General features: G+C 43.7%; 1 protein-coding gene across 1 annotated transcript in view; it reads right to left on the reverse strand.

The window, feature by feature from the left end:
* Positions 1-27: 27 nt before the first annotated feature.
* The window catches only part of itgbl1 (integrin, beta-like 1), a 37,695-nt gene continuing 22,271 nt past the window's right edge, over positions 28-15,451 (reverse strand). Inside the window, exons 8-11 of the mRNA XM_077001682.1 lie at positions 13,310-13,426; positions 4,398-4,544; positions 2,392-2,505; positions 28-578 (exon numbers count right to left, since the gene is read on the reverse strand). Coding sequence (XP_076857797.1) covers positions 490-578; positions 2,392-2,505; positions 4,398-4,544; positions 13,310-13,426 — 467 coding nt within the window. The 3' untranslated portion in view covers positions 28-489. The remainder of the gene's footprint in view (positions 579-2,391; positions 2,506-4,397; positions 4,545-13,309; positions 13,427-15,451) is intronic.

The raw sequence follows: 15,451 nt of genomic DNA on the forward strand, positions 1-15,451 counted from the left end.
GCACAGTTTGTCAAATATAACAGGATCAAGTATCTAATATTATATTTCATAAGCACACAAATAACACTGTCAGTAGGGTTATCTTCTGTCTATTATTATATATCTATCCTTTTCATGTATTCAACTCCTCTCCTGTCATTCTGCAAACTATGTAACCATTTCTTATAAACAATTTCATACATATAGTAATGGAAACATATAAAGGGTTACAAGGTCATTTGTCTATGAACCAATGTGTCTCTTGCTCTTACAAAACAAACAAGCAAATGAACAAACAAAAACAAACAAACAATGAAATTTGAATAAAGTAAAATTTGTAACTGGTACATTGAATGCAGTTATATAAGCAGAATGAAGAAATCGTTCCCAGGTTGTGCGTCTGGGCTCTTCTAACATTGGTCTTGTGTGACCTTCCTGCAGCAGTCTGTCTTCAGAAAGGTCCTGGTCGTTAGTACTCCTGGTCCTTAGTCTTCAGAAAGGTCCTGGTCCTTAGTACTCCTCTCCCACCCAGATTTCACAGGCATTTCCTGTCCAACCGTCCCAGCATTCGCAGGTTCCGCAGTTACACACACCGTTGCCTGCAAAGAGATGGTGGCTGAAGAGATGGCAGCTGAGGGCTTTGGGCAGCCGCTTGTCTGCTGCCCACTAGCTTTGCCGCCTCGCAGTCTAATAGCTCTGTTTTGGTAGCGCATCCTCGGCTATAAATACTGATGCTGTTCTTGCTGTACGGCTGAAATGATAGAGTTACTGAAGCAGTTTGCTGCGTTTATGAATGGGGGATGGTACATAACAATTTCAAAGCAGAATCTGTAGAGGGTGGTGTTCACCCTTAAGGTTCGCTCGCTCCTGGCTGGCTCTCTACATATAGGGAGTGTCACTCCTGGCTGGCTCTCCCCATGTAGGGCGTGTCACTCCTGATTGACTACATGCAGGTAGAGGCTGCTGTGGTAGCTACTGTGCCACTGCTACGAGCTGTTAAGCCTCAAGCATAATATACAGTTGGTCTTGGATGGTTCCTTTAACTGACTTTAACTCCTGCACATGCTGCGCTAAAATGTAGCAGATCTAGGCGTCGCATATTTACATTTTAATATGTTGATTCCAGGACGTGAGCATGTTAAGAGGCAGCTCGGAGTGTTGAAATGTGTACTCGCTACTATCTGGGGGAGGCTGAAACCCTTGTTAGGATATGGTCATACACATCAGCAGTGAACTAAGGGCATGTCAGTGAAATGTAGAATAATTTCGAACTACCTGCAGGAACAGGTATTGCATATACAATGAATGTGGGCTTAGGATGAAGGTTCTGCCTTTAGGGTGCAGGTTGTACCCTTGGTGGAAATATTTGGAGTTCATGTATCATATCACCACTCTAACAGTTGGAGTTATAAACTGTGGTGCATGAAATTAAGTACCAAGCATTTCTAACACATTGAATTTTCCACATCACTCATCAATTTCTGTAATGAGAATCTCCTGCTGATGAACCCGTGAAATTCACAGATGTGAAATTAGTATTAGTATTTGTAACCTAGAAGACACATTTCTTGCATCTTTATAAAGTTCAATTCATCAGTGTTGTACCGAACACAGTAAAAAAAATGCCTGTTTTTGAAATTCATTTTCCATTCTTGTAAAGACAGCATTCTGAATGCAACATAAGAATTTGACTTTATTAAAACATATGCATATGCTAATTATGACACATGTCCTAATCACTAATATGCTAATCATTGACATTTAACCGTATTTATACATTTCCTTTGTCGGCTATGTTTTCCCCTTGTTTTTAATAAATCTTTTGTTTGTGTGGGAGGAATAGCATATTTGGTTGAATGCCACTATATCTCATAAAGTCAGGAAATCAAAACATAAACATCAGTTGTCCATCTTCAGTATCTAGAACTACAGTAATTAGAATATTTGTTTTTTCCATTGGTCAGATCCATCTCTTGGGGTGGAGGTTGGGGGTGCGTGTGTGTGTGTGTGTGTGGGAGGAAAATATTCACTCTCTTTGGAGTTTCTGCTTGTTGAACCATAGCCAAGACAATTAGGTGAAGAAAATGAGGAATTGGGTCTTCACTGATTGGACAGCACAATCTCAGCTTGCTACTGAACTATCTAATCCACCAATCAAACTGAAGTCACATCAACGCACCCCAGGACCCGTTACAAAGGACAGACGGCAACTGTGCCAGTAGAAGTGTGTGTGTGTGTGTGTGTGTGTGTGTGTGTGTGTGTGTGTGTGTGTGTGTGTGTGTGTGTGTGTGTGTGTGTGTGTGTTATGTGTGTGTGTTTGTGTGTGTTTATGTGTGTATGTGTGTGTGTGAGAGAGAGAGACAGAAGGATTAAGACTGTATGGAGGTGTTAAATGGTGTATATGAACTCTACCTGTACAGATCAAGCCATCATGCTGGTCACAGTCCCTGTCGTCGCATTCACAGAAGTCTCCTGAAACGTACCACTCCTGTGGTGAACAGATACACCTCCCACAGTGGCAGGAACCTGAAAACATACGACTGTGCTCTCAGAAACCATACAGTCAGTGGCCTATTACAGCTCTCCGAACCTTTCACATCTCCGAAGCCAGCACGTTTTTGATCCAGCCATTTCACATCACTGCATAATGACATGATATGGCAAATACATATGTCTGAAATGCCACTTAATTTGCTCCGTGAGAGCTGTGTGAACAAACGGCCGTTTTAAGCCTGCTGTTGTAAGCTATTATATGCAGTTTTTACAGACACATAATAAATATAAGGAACATATATTTTGTGGGAATATACTTTCCCATAAGGGCTACCGCTAATATAAATATTGTTTGAATTGATGTCTACTCTTTAATCTATTCCTCATTGCAAAATGCGTTCAAAAGTGTGTTTAGTCTGCCATGACTCTGCTATATCTTGTAATCAATAAACAACTGACCAGGAGATATTTGCAGTGCTGAAGGGTAAAGAGTTTAGATAGGAGAGGCTAGAAGAGTGTGGAGTCTCCCATGATGCCTGAGCATGAACACATCTCCCTGGGTCTCTCCGTACCTCCCAAAGCCCAGAGGAGAACGTCTCAACTCCTTCAGTGTTGCTATTTATACCCGTCGAAGGGGTTTGAAGTGTAGACTTTGAAAAGACGGCAAGATGCTCGCGCTTGTGATCCCCTTCATGAAGGTGCGTGTGTGAGTGTGTGTGTGTGTGTGTGTGTGTGTGTAAGACGCAGAGAGAACGACAGAGGGTCTGATACTATTCTCCTGTCTGTGGTAGAAGGAGATAAATAAGCTCGGATTCACTTGGACGGCAGTGGAAAATTGCAATCCTGCTGACACACCTTCCACTGTGGGGATATTTTGCTTTCTTGTTTAGCAGTTGCGTGCTTTTAAGCAGTCTGCTTTTAATTAGGTAGAGAGAGAGAGAGAGAGAGAGAGAGAGAGAGAGAGAGAGAGAGAGAGAGAGAGAGAGAGAGAGAGAGAGAGATAAAGTCAGAGAGAGAGAAATTGTAATGTACTTCATATTTTGAACAACTTTTTGTGTTTATATATATCTTTATATATATATATATATATATATTTTTTTTTAATACACACACACACACCTCCTTTGGCTTTCAGAACGGCAGCAATTCGTCATGGCACAGAATCCACTAGGTGTTGAAATGATTCTGCAGGACTATTGGCCCATGAGGACAAGATGGCTTCTTGCAATTGCTGCAAATGAGCTTGAGGTGCTGACATGCTCTGAACTACTTGTTCTACCTCCTCCCAGAGATGCTCCTTAGGATGAAGATCTTGGACTGTGAAGGCCAAGGAAACGGAAAAAAAATAGATACCTGCTGTCATGTTTCTGGAACCAAATCAAATTCTGACCATCTGATCAGCACTGTGCAACAGAAATCTGGTTCCAGCATCTACTGTCCCCCCCCACTGGACTCTTGCTTTTCTGCTTCCCTTAGACTGTGGCACTTAAACCCATCATCTGCTGTTATAGCTGATAAGGAAGGACAGGTGGTGTGTTGAAGCATGTTCGTTGGAGCAACAGCTCTGTATTCAGCTGCAAGTGGCTTGGCCCTCCACCACCTGTTAGTCAGAATGATTACTGACATCCACCTCTGACCTCTTTCATTGACGGGTTGTTTACATCCACGGGATCCCCTTCCGCCAGCTGTTTTTCCTGGATCACGTTGTTCTCTGTAGACTCTTGACATCGTTGCATGAGGAAACCCCACTAAGTTGGCAGTTTTTGAAATACTGGCCCTGGCTGGTCTAGCACTAGTCTATCTTAGATCTCTACAGGCGTTTTCATACAAGTTATTATCCTTCAAAAGCTTCGTGATAGCTTCGTGAGAGTTTATGGTTAGAATGGTCAAGGCCAGTGTCACCCCCACGAGCCCCGTCACCGTACCTTTCCCGGAGCACATGACGCCATGGGCTGTCTCACACTGGCTCTTGCTCTGGCTGTCCGACATGTTGCAGGTGCGGGGGAACTGGCAGTGATTCCCAAACCATCCATCACCGCAGATACAGCGGCCGCAGGAGCAGAAACCGTGGCCTGGGGAGTGCGCGGAAACACGGACACACACGCGTAAGAGCGCAGACACACACACGCACGCACATGTGCACACATACATCAGGTATTTTTGCAGTTTATTTCCATTAAATAATACACAAAAACAACAGAAAAATGAAACAAAATCTAAGGATAAACAAGCAAAAAATCCTCATGGGGATGAACTAAACCTCCCCACACTGTCAAATCTTTATAGGTTTTAATGTCATTTGAAGCCCACATTTAAGCCCCACAAAAAGCTAAAAGCTAAATCCCCCCCCCCCCCCCCACCCCCAGCCTTCTACCACCCACACGCACACAGATTGTTACTCACACTACTCGTCTACTCACCCAAGTAAACAGGTTATTTTTCTGACAAACCGAAGCAAGAGTCTAATTGATCCTGCCAAATTGATTTGGGTTCAAACAAAACGAATCAAGACTCCAGACTGTTTAATAGTGTTGTGGTTGTGGGCTATATCACACCCAGCACCACTGAGCCAGACCTGGACCCTGAATAAACAGATCAGCCTGCTCCAACATCCTCCGAGCTGTTGAACGGTGCAAGGTGCGTCTAGTGTATTTACCGCCATCGGTATCAAGTCTGATGAGCCCATTATATTATCTATTGATCACTTCTCCTTTCAAGCGTGTTGCATGGATTTCTCTCTGAGAGGTTAATCAAGTGAGAGCTACACCCTGGTTTGTAGTGCTAAACACAGAAATGCTGAAATACTTTAGGAAGACATTCACCCCACTACAAGTGAATTAGAAGCGACTCAAAGCTTGGCTGTGTAGTCTGCAGTGAGTACTGCAGTGGTGTGTTGAGGCCTGCAGGCTTGGCTGAGGTAGGCCAGCGGGGAACCTGTTCAGGAGCAGTTCAGGTGTTGGCAGGCTGGACGTGAATCACTTCTCCAAGGCGTGGAAGGCTGGAGCTTTTCTGTGGTCCAGGGGAGCCAGAGTCAGTGTGGCTTTCTATCTCAAAGAAGATTCCCTGGCCGGGGGGGGGGGGAGTCATGAAGCCAATGTTGTCTTAGTTTATTAAACCCAAATGAAGTCGTCCAGTCCTGCGTCCTGCTGCATGGATGTTAAGCATGTATTGCAGATGTACGGTGGCCTCGCAGTAATCTCGCCAGCTCTTGGGTTCTCTATATCGTAGCGAAGGTTCACATCCAAGCCTAAATGATTTACAATAAATGGCACCGCACCCCACCGCCTTTCCTACCACACACCGCTACCACAATACCACACACCGCTCTATTGCAGCGCTGCAGGTATGGGGGACCAGAGTGTGCAGCTGGGGAAACTACACGTGTGGCTGCTCCAATCAGTTGGCCTATGAGAGCATTTAATTGCTTTGGAAGAGAGGCACCCCAACCCTTTCAATTAAACTGCACCTGTGATTCTCCATTACTGTGAATTGCTGTGAATGCAAATTTGCATGCACCCACGCTCATGCTCTCTGAGCCTTTTGTATCTGTCATTGGGGGAATATTTTCTGAGAACCCCCCCAACTACCCCCCCCCCCCCCCCCAACCCTCCTGAAAAGCCGTGGGTGGGTACTGCTGCCTTAATGAACCAATGCAGAACAGAAATACAGACACGATACTTCAATGCCTCCATGTGAGGCGCAAACATTGAGCCTCAATGCATCCAACAACAACAGGTCCCCAACCTGCGGGCGCCCTGGGGGGCAGTAGCAACACCGACCTGGTGGAGGCAGGTGGCGCGTCCAGACTGAATCGAGTCTAGAGGAGAGAGATCCGTCCTCGGTTCTGTCCTTCCATGTTCCCGTCTGCCTCGCTACAGTGCGGGAGGCGGCCATGGTAGCAGCAGGGGTTCATACATATTTTAAGTTCCCAGGCTGGACCAGACAGGCCAGAGGGTCAAGCACGCCCACTGGATCTCCATGCCATTGCTACTTAGCTGTATAACATAATGAGCCTTTGGAACGTGAGTAGCATTAATATTGCATCCAGAATCTGGAATAGTGCAGCATACTGCTGCGAGCGGAGGAGGGGGGTGGCCCATTAGAAAACCAATTCTCGTTAATGTGATTTGGGAATGGCCCAGTAAACCTTATCACAATGATGCAACTATGCCTGCATTCATTGGATGACCTCTAATAGAAATGCTGCTTCTGTATTTGAGTTTTCCTTCCTGGCTGTGTAGACGCTTCTCTGCTTAGCACCGCTGTTTCTTTATTTTCAGATGTAATTTTTCATGCTACAATGTCCGAGCTTGTTATATACAGACAGGTCAGAAGCATTACGAAGCCAAAAGTGGTTGTTTTTCTTTTGCGATTTTCAGATTAAAACATTGGTTTCCTGTTGGACACCAAAAGAAACACATCAGAAAATGGCTCCCTATAAAAGCGGTCTTCTATAGAAAATGACTGTGTTGGAAATGAGGTTTCAGGGCTTGTTATGGGTGTTTAAGAGCTGGCCTTCCTATGCTGTGTAAGGAGGACCAGAGTGTGAACGTGCTGGCAGCAGACCGCTGATGGGGGGCTCAGTGGAGCACGTAGCGCAGGAGCCACGCAGACCCAGGCCAGTGAACGGCATGATCGGAGCTCTTACAGTGAGTACAGATGGGTCTGGGTTGCAGCCAAACCCAGATGCTGTGCTACATACAGCTCTGTAGTCTTGTATTCCACCCAACTGGTATCAATCACCTGTTCATCTCCTGCTAATGCTAAAGCTAAAGCTAACACTGCTGCTCAGAGTCCGCAATAGAAGGCAAGATCACTTCAGTGGAGTATCGGAAAGGAATAGTTCAATGTGAGCTGAAAATCACAACCTCTGAGTTAAATCAAAATCTACCAACAATCCAGGCTGACTGCACAACAGCGAAGCTGATTATTGTGCATGTTGTCAAGAATGACATGAGAAAGCAGGAGACTGAGTTATTAAAAATGGACTATAATAAACTCTTCAACACAATTAGCAACTTTAACATACAAAAATGTATCAGTGATCCTCTGCCTGCATGGTGAACAAATATATCCTCAAGGCTACGTGGATTAAACACTTGGCTACACAAAAGCTGTAGGTCAAACAGCCCCAACATTATTGTTTTTTGGGAACAGAAATTTGTTAGGCAGGATGGACTGCACACAAACAAGAAAGGTGCCAAAACTCTGACAGAGAACTGAATTTTCTCTGTGCGCAATTTATCCACCACCATTAGTGGCAATGCATTGGCAGAAACCCCCAAGGGCTCCCTTGCATCAATGGAGTTTATCACTTCCCCTCCACCGTGTCCATCCTGATAGAGCTGCAGACCTTGGATGAGAGCCATGATGATGACCAAGCTTCCAGGGACACCACTAACCCGTAAGGACTCAGCATTTGTCCTCCATCTCCACTCCCCCCTTGCCCAACCTGAACTTCCCTGCAACAGTGGAGAAGCTGGTATTGGCTAGAGCAGGGCTGTCACTTTCCCTAGCAGCCGGCCCTCAGGTACCGCACCAAATCAACCCAGCTCCTCCGTACTCATCTGTTGCCTCATCTCCACTTCCATCTCCCAGACCTTCTCCTAAGAAGCATCAAGCCTCTCCACCACCTGGCATAGATTTCTGGAGCTCATAGAAAGAGAAACTCCTAAACCACCGAAATGACAGCGTCGCTGTCTAACCCTCTCTAATCACTCTCGAGTCCCACCCACCTCCATGCGTTGTACTGGAAGAGGCCACCCCATTCTCCAACAGGGTGCCTCGTTGATGTTCTTCAGGCCTCTACTGCTACATTAATGACTTCAGCAGTGTGTTATCAAAAGACGGTTAGATCCAGCACGCCTGCTCTCTCCCAATCCAGTGCTCATCAGAAACAGAAAAAACAGAGTGTTTCAGATACTGTAAATATGTCCAACCTACAGTATGTAAGGTGTGAGTCACAGCTTTTGGAGTTCTTAGTTCTTTTGGAGAAGTTAGTTCTCCTCAATATTAGATCACTCATAGACAATTCTCATGTAATTCATGATTTTATTATAGCATGTGGGCTTGACTAACTAAAACAAGGTTAAATTAATGTCGAGCCACAACTATATTAATTGAGTCAGCACTGCCAAACCTCAACTTTATAAATGTCTCTTGTGCCAGCTACTATAATTAATGATTCTAATGCAAGCAGTTTGGTTACTTTATATCCTTTGAGTATCTCTGTGTAGTTCTGAAAATGGATGCCAAGAATATTACTAATAGTGGTACAGGCATTAAAAGAATCAGTTATATGTCAGATTGACCACAAAATATGACCCTGGACTGCTCTTATGACTCTTCTCATAGATTTGCACCTAGTAAATCTTGCTCTTTATGCATCGACCTCGCAATCGCTCCACAACGCCTTCGCCGTTATATTGCCAACCAGCTGCTTAAAGAGATTTTATTCAACAGCAGCCAACATACTGCAAACACCTCAATCTTAATGGACATTTTACCAAACTCACTAAGGACTGCAGTTGTGAAGCTTGTATTAAAAAGAAAAATCTGGAAGAAAGTTTTAAGCAATTACAGGCCCATTTCAAATCTACAATTCTTTGAGAAAAATTTTCTCAAAGATTTTCAAGCAACTTATTGGTTTTCTATCTTTACACAAATTCCAGTCAGGATTTCAATCTACTCAAAGTACCAAGGCTTCTGTAATTAAGGTAATTTATGACATTTAAATACAGAAAGGAAGGTATCAGTTTGACTAATGCTCTGTGTAAGTGCAGTTTTTCACTGTAATATTCTCATAGACTTGAGAACTTGGTTGGAGTCTGAGGAGGAGTAGTGAAATGGTTCAATTCATATCTGTAAGGCATGAATTACTTTGTTGAAATAAAAAATAATTTTTCTGAAAGAGTGCCAGTGACTTGCGGTGTCCCTCAGGGTTCGATTCTTGGTACACTCTTATTTAACTTATACATGCTTCCACATGATTTTGGGCTCACCACAGCTATGCAGATGACATTTAGATTTACTTAGCTCTCTCCCCAGACAACTACAGCCCCTTGGCTCTCTTTGTACTTGCCTTGAGCATACCACTAACTGGATAGGTCAAAATGTTCTGCAATGGAATAAAAAACAGAGATAATTATGTTTGGCAAGAGGAATGAGAAGTACAAACTAGCTGCTTTTTGCACTTAAAAAAATGACATGACATGCTAAGACTCTGATCTCAGTTTTATAAGTCACGTCAAATCAGTTAATAAATCAGCATTTTATCACATTTAGAACATCAACAAGATCAGAGATTTTCAGATAAAACCAGACCTAGAGAAACCTATTCATTCCTTTATCTCTGTGAGGGTTGATTACTTTAATGGCCTTCTGGACACATAGAAAAAGACAAACAGCTAGAGTCCTCACTAAGAGCAAAATAAGAGAACGCATCACCTCCATTCTTAAGCCCTTACACTGGCTGGCAGTATACTACAGAGTTAACTTTATGGTTTTAATACTGGTCTATAAATCACTTAATGGTGTACAACCAGTATATTTATCAGATATGCTGCAGCATTATGAACCAGGCAGAACCCTCAGATCATTAGAAACCAGTCAGTTAGTCCTGCCTGAGGTAAAAACTAAGCATGGAGAAGCAGCATTTAACTATTATGTCTAAAAGCTCTTTTTTAAAATTAAAAACTAAAACCATCCTTACTTGGCCAGACTTTTGACTGAGGTTAAGCACTTTTACCTCATGAACTGTAGCACTGCATGTTTACATTTTAAACACTACAGTCCAGTTTTATTTCTTACACCACATGCTGGTTAGGGCTTACATGTAGCCATACGAAGTTTAGCCTTGTGCTGGGCTTGCAACTGTTCCTTAAGCCTTTCACTGTTATTTGAAAAATTTGATTTTCCACTTAGCTCATCTATGGCCTGTCAGTCAAGGTTCAGAGATCACTTTGCGTCTGCTGTGTATACTGGTATAGCGCTTTAATGATATCTCTGCTAACATGAAACGGAGGAACTGGCACCAATTGTTACTCCAATACCATTTAAACACTGTTATTCAACCATGCAGTGCTAGAATAACCCGATTAAAAGCAGAACAATTTTCTCTGAAGTTGTATATTTGAGTGACTTCTGAGTATCGTTACAATTCATAGCTATTGGAAAGTATACAGTCTGCATATCTAAGAGTCCTCAGCAAGGTGAAGTAGTGTCCCCTGAGGGTTAAGGCATTTGCTTGGATCTGAGTAGTTTTCCATAAATGAGGTGGTGTGTTGTGGATAAAGAGCAGGTTATTTCACCTCTCTTTTCATCAGTCAAGGTAATCTTTGCCTTATTTATCCATAAATATTTGATCATGTATATGGCAGAAAGCAATTGAGAATACAAAATAACTTATGCTAGAATCAAACAAAACAGGCAGAGGTTAATTAAAAATGTTATTTTATTAAGCTAGTGTATAGCTTAACTGCTAAAACATTTACTGCAACGGGAATAATAACAAGGTGTGGTTGATGTTTGTAGGGCATGTCAAAAATCATGCAAATGTAAAAGATGTTAAATCAGTCCTTTAAGTTTTCTTTTGGGCAGATACAACTGTAGAAACGAAACACTGATACGGGGACACTAGATACAGACATGGATCATTTAAGGAAAATAAAACCAGATAATCTCCTTGGCCTGAGGGTGAAAGTCACGGCAAGTCATTACAGCCATCTGGCCCGAGGCGCTGCCCTGGACAAGTCGAGTGTGTGATACACACACACACACACACACACACACACACACACACACACACACACACACACACACACACACACACACACACACACCTAAACACACACACACACCTAAACACACCCACACAAACTCATACACACACAAATTCATTTTGCCATACACACTCAAAACGTTATGTTGCCCATGTTATAGCTGAGGTAAGGGTCAGACCCGACACGTCTGACACGGCTGTCTTGCCCTGGCCTAAGTGGCCGTGAAGTTTTGCAGTTCACTTCATGGGAAAGAAACATAACAGCCTCGCCACATCTACAAGCTTCACCAGTGTGGAAGCACCAATTAGTTTTGATCTCTCCTGCAGCGTACACTGTGTAACTTAAGCCTTGAGGCATTTCTGTGAGGGCAGGCCATCACTGAAATGTCAGTTACAGTGAAACGAAATTGCTGAAGATTGGAGTCTTGCGATAGCACTTCTCATCACTTTAGCGCTTTGTGCCTAAGTGCTCCAATCAAGAGTGCAAACTTCTCTGTGAGGATGAATAAACTTCAAAGGCTTTGAAATATTCACAGATTGAGTTGGGTTTACAGATTCCACAGAGCGTGTCTATTCAAATCACATCAGTGTGTTGAATCAGCATCACGGTTCCCTTTGGAAGCCTCTTTGTTTGCAGGTCATTTTTAATCAGTCCATAATATCAGAGAGTGACATGAACATGGGTGGAGATATTGTACTAATCCTTATCGACTGGATCCTTCCGCTCACCACGGGAAAATCATTATAGCTAAATCTCTGAAGAGCAACTCTTTCTTCTCCATATCCTTACCCTGCTGTGTGGAAACCCACTGAATATAGCGAATGGCTTGATTTCCTAATCATCCCCGGTCCTCAAATAAAGCTTTTTCAGTGGCTGTCCACCGTGATCAGTATGAGGACTAGCAATAGACTGAGCAGGAGAAAAAAAAAAACCAAAACAAGTGAGTCACTGACTCTTAAGAGCTATCAATCGACTGCCTGACGCACTTCACCGTGCTGCTCAGACACTGTGAGTTCATTTTCAAAAGCACAGGCTGTTTCACACTGTAGCCTACACAGTCACGCTCATCTGGTTCTACAACTTAATAGCCACAAATATTACACAGCCTTGGGAGTGTGAGGGCCCTCAGTTTTCTCTCTATCTCCATCACAACGAATGGGGGGGGGGGGCATCAGGCGGCCTGACATGCACGTTGGTTAATTGTCGCTATGCTATGATCTGCACAGAGTAGGGGAGGCACAGCGAGACTCAAATTCAGGGAAATTTTCATTTTCCTATTGGTTATCGCACTCGCCCCCAGTGCAGCAATTTTTGAAAACAAAAACAGTGTTGGTGTTCCGTTTCAGCTGTTCGGTATACGAACTGAGGTCACAGCCGGACCAATTGCTCAAATTGAGGATGATTGTACCCTCATCACCCACTAGTTCCCAGCATGTGTGCCTCCCACTGTTCACCACTCAGCATGACCCCCTACAGAATCCACATCAAGTCCCCGTGGCCATTTTACCACATCGAGTCTCCTGCTACCCACTAAGAGTCCCAGGAAGACTGGATGTCCTGGATCACTGGATATACGAGGAATTCTACATGCACCTTCGGTGTCTTGGACCCATCTTCTGGACGCTCACTCAGTGCTTTGTTGCTGCACAAAAGATGCAGCGACGGTGTTTCTGGAGCTCATCTGAAGGTTATGAACACAGTGTTGAGAGGCTCCTTGAGAAGTATGACTGATCAAATGAAAACCAGCAGAGACTCCAGCGCTATCTGATCTCTGGTACCACCCCATCAGGAAAGGAGAGGAAGCTTAATTCCAGCAGACAAATGCCTGGGTTAAAGAACAGGAACCAGACCAACTACCCCACCCAACACACACAAGCTTGACTGGTTGCTACAAAATTGAATTGCACAATGACATGAGAGTGTAAAAAAAAAAAAAGATGAATTACATTTGATATCTTTTGGGAAGAATGGCGAGATCATTGCCAATAATGGGCACTTCAATCTGTGTGTGTGTGTGTGTGTGTGTGAGAGAGAGAGAGAGAGAGAGAGCTCCTTACCACCACAAATGTCACCATGCACATCTTCACACTGTCGGTCATCACACTCACAGTTCTTGCCATGAATGCGTTTGTCTCCTGGAGGATAGCATGTGCACTGACCGCACAAGCACTGGCCTAAAATACACACACACACACACACACACACACAAAGCAAACGGGGCTTATGTTAATTCACATCTAGTAGATGTGGTGCATATTGTGCCTGGGTTCCTCCATGGCATTTTTTTAAAATACCAAATCCGTGAAAAAATAAATGGTAAAACCCATTAGCTAAGGGTTCTTTGGTAAATGGTGCTCATCTCTACTAAGCTGTGCTAGGAAACTTGTGACGATTATCTGGAGTTTTAGCATCATGTGCGTAGGTCCCTTTTTTCTATAATATGTTCCCGTTTCACATGAAAGCCATTGGTGTGTATGGTGGGACACCAAAGTGTTTGTTCTGTTCCTGTCTGTATGTAATGGAGGCGCTGAGAAAGTGTTCCTGCCATTACCCAACCTATTACAGCTGAGGATTTCTGAGAAATACACAATGATCCACTGCTGTTAAATGCATTATCACGAGTGTATATCAGCGGTGTGTATTCAGGCGGCAGGAACATGTCCCCACGCACCCCACATTTACACACTATCTTCACACACACATCCTCGCTTACATGTGCAGTTTTATATTTCCACAATTTGTGGTCCATTAAAACGATGTTGATGTTGTAATTGCTTTCCTTTTCTCTCAGCCGCAATGTCTATTTATCATTCAAAGGCGGAATGGAAGAGGAACTATATTACATTAAAGGAAAAAAAACATGATGGCCACGAAGCAGGCGGATTTCAAAGTGTGATCAATCACGCTGGTGTTTTAGTGCAGCAGGCAGAGACCGCGTGTGTGTTTTAATGGAACGCTTGCTTACTGATGATCAAGACAATGCACTAAAACAATAAACTCAATGCCATATACAGTGATAACCAGACTACTGCAAATAGCTTTCGCGCAACAAGCAACAAGCTGTCACTGTGTAGGAGACATCTGCCCAACCACAAAACAGCACCCGAGCCAAATCCATCCCCCCTCTCACAACTTCAAAGATGCAACACTTATGTACACAATATTTCACAACCAAGTTAACCCATCATCTCACAGGCAAGGCAGGGGGTACTGTGCTTATGTTGTATTGATTAGTTCTGCCGTTCCGTGTACGGAGCTAATCATTTTCTCTGTTTATAGTCAGCTGGATTATAAATATTGAATTCATACCCTGCGCATAAGTAAATACACATGGACCGTTTTACAGGACCCAGTGCAAATGAATAAACCACAGTTCAGCAAAGTACACATCATGCTAAGGGATGTGAAAGGCAGCGGGTCTGTGGTTGTAGTCTTCTTGCACCGATGGTGAAATCCGTCTGACATTGACACGACACGTCAATGTCGGACAGACAGCTGTAGTTTCTGTGGCTTCAGGCAGACGGTGAGTGCGAGCGACGCCCCGTCTGACAACCTCTCAGCGTGCCGGATAAGCACCGTCTGCGTGCTGGCGTTACCACAGCAACCGGTGATGTCATAACTCCCTCACCTTATTGATCAGCTTTGACGGCGTCACCGAGGGCTGGCTTGTTTACTCTGCTTCCTAACTGCCTCGTCACTCTCGTGGGTTTTGTCTCACCTTGAGACGAGCCAGAGAAAACAGCTTTATTGGAACAAGAGCTGATTAGGTGGTGAGAACAGGAATCCCACCTTGGTATCCAGTGGGTTTTTTTCTGCAGTGTTGTTTTGAGTGGTGGCTGAAAGTGGATATGGGGTTGAGAACCTCAGTCACAGTATACCTAGCAAATGATGTCATCACAGTCACAGAAAATTGATGGGTGTCCTATCAGACCTCACCAGGCACACCTGTCCAAGCAGCCCTGTCCAAGCAGACCTCTCCAAGTAGATTCTATATAGTGATTTGGCTCAAATAACTCTATCCATATTTGAATGAGAAATGTCTAATCTTAAGCCAAGGTCCCCAGACAGCGATGTCTGTGAAGGGCTTTAAATGATCTCCTTCATATTGACCCTTGTCCCTCAGTGAATATTACCTGTCATAATGTAGCCTTTTACTGACATTATATGAGGTTTATAGTCTTGGTCTTCAAACATTCTTC

This window comes from Brachyhypopomus gauderio, chromosome 4, assembly GCF_052324685.1.
Source record: "Brachyhypopomus gauderio isolate BG-103 chromosome 4, BGAUD_0.2, whole genome shotgun sequence".
Taxonomy (NCBI): Eukaryota; Metazoa; Chordata; class Actinopteri; order Gymnotiformes; family Hypopomidae; genus Brachyhypopomus; species Brachyhypopomus gauderio.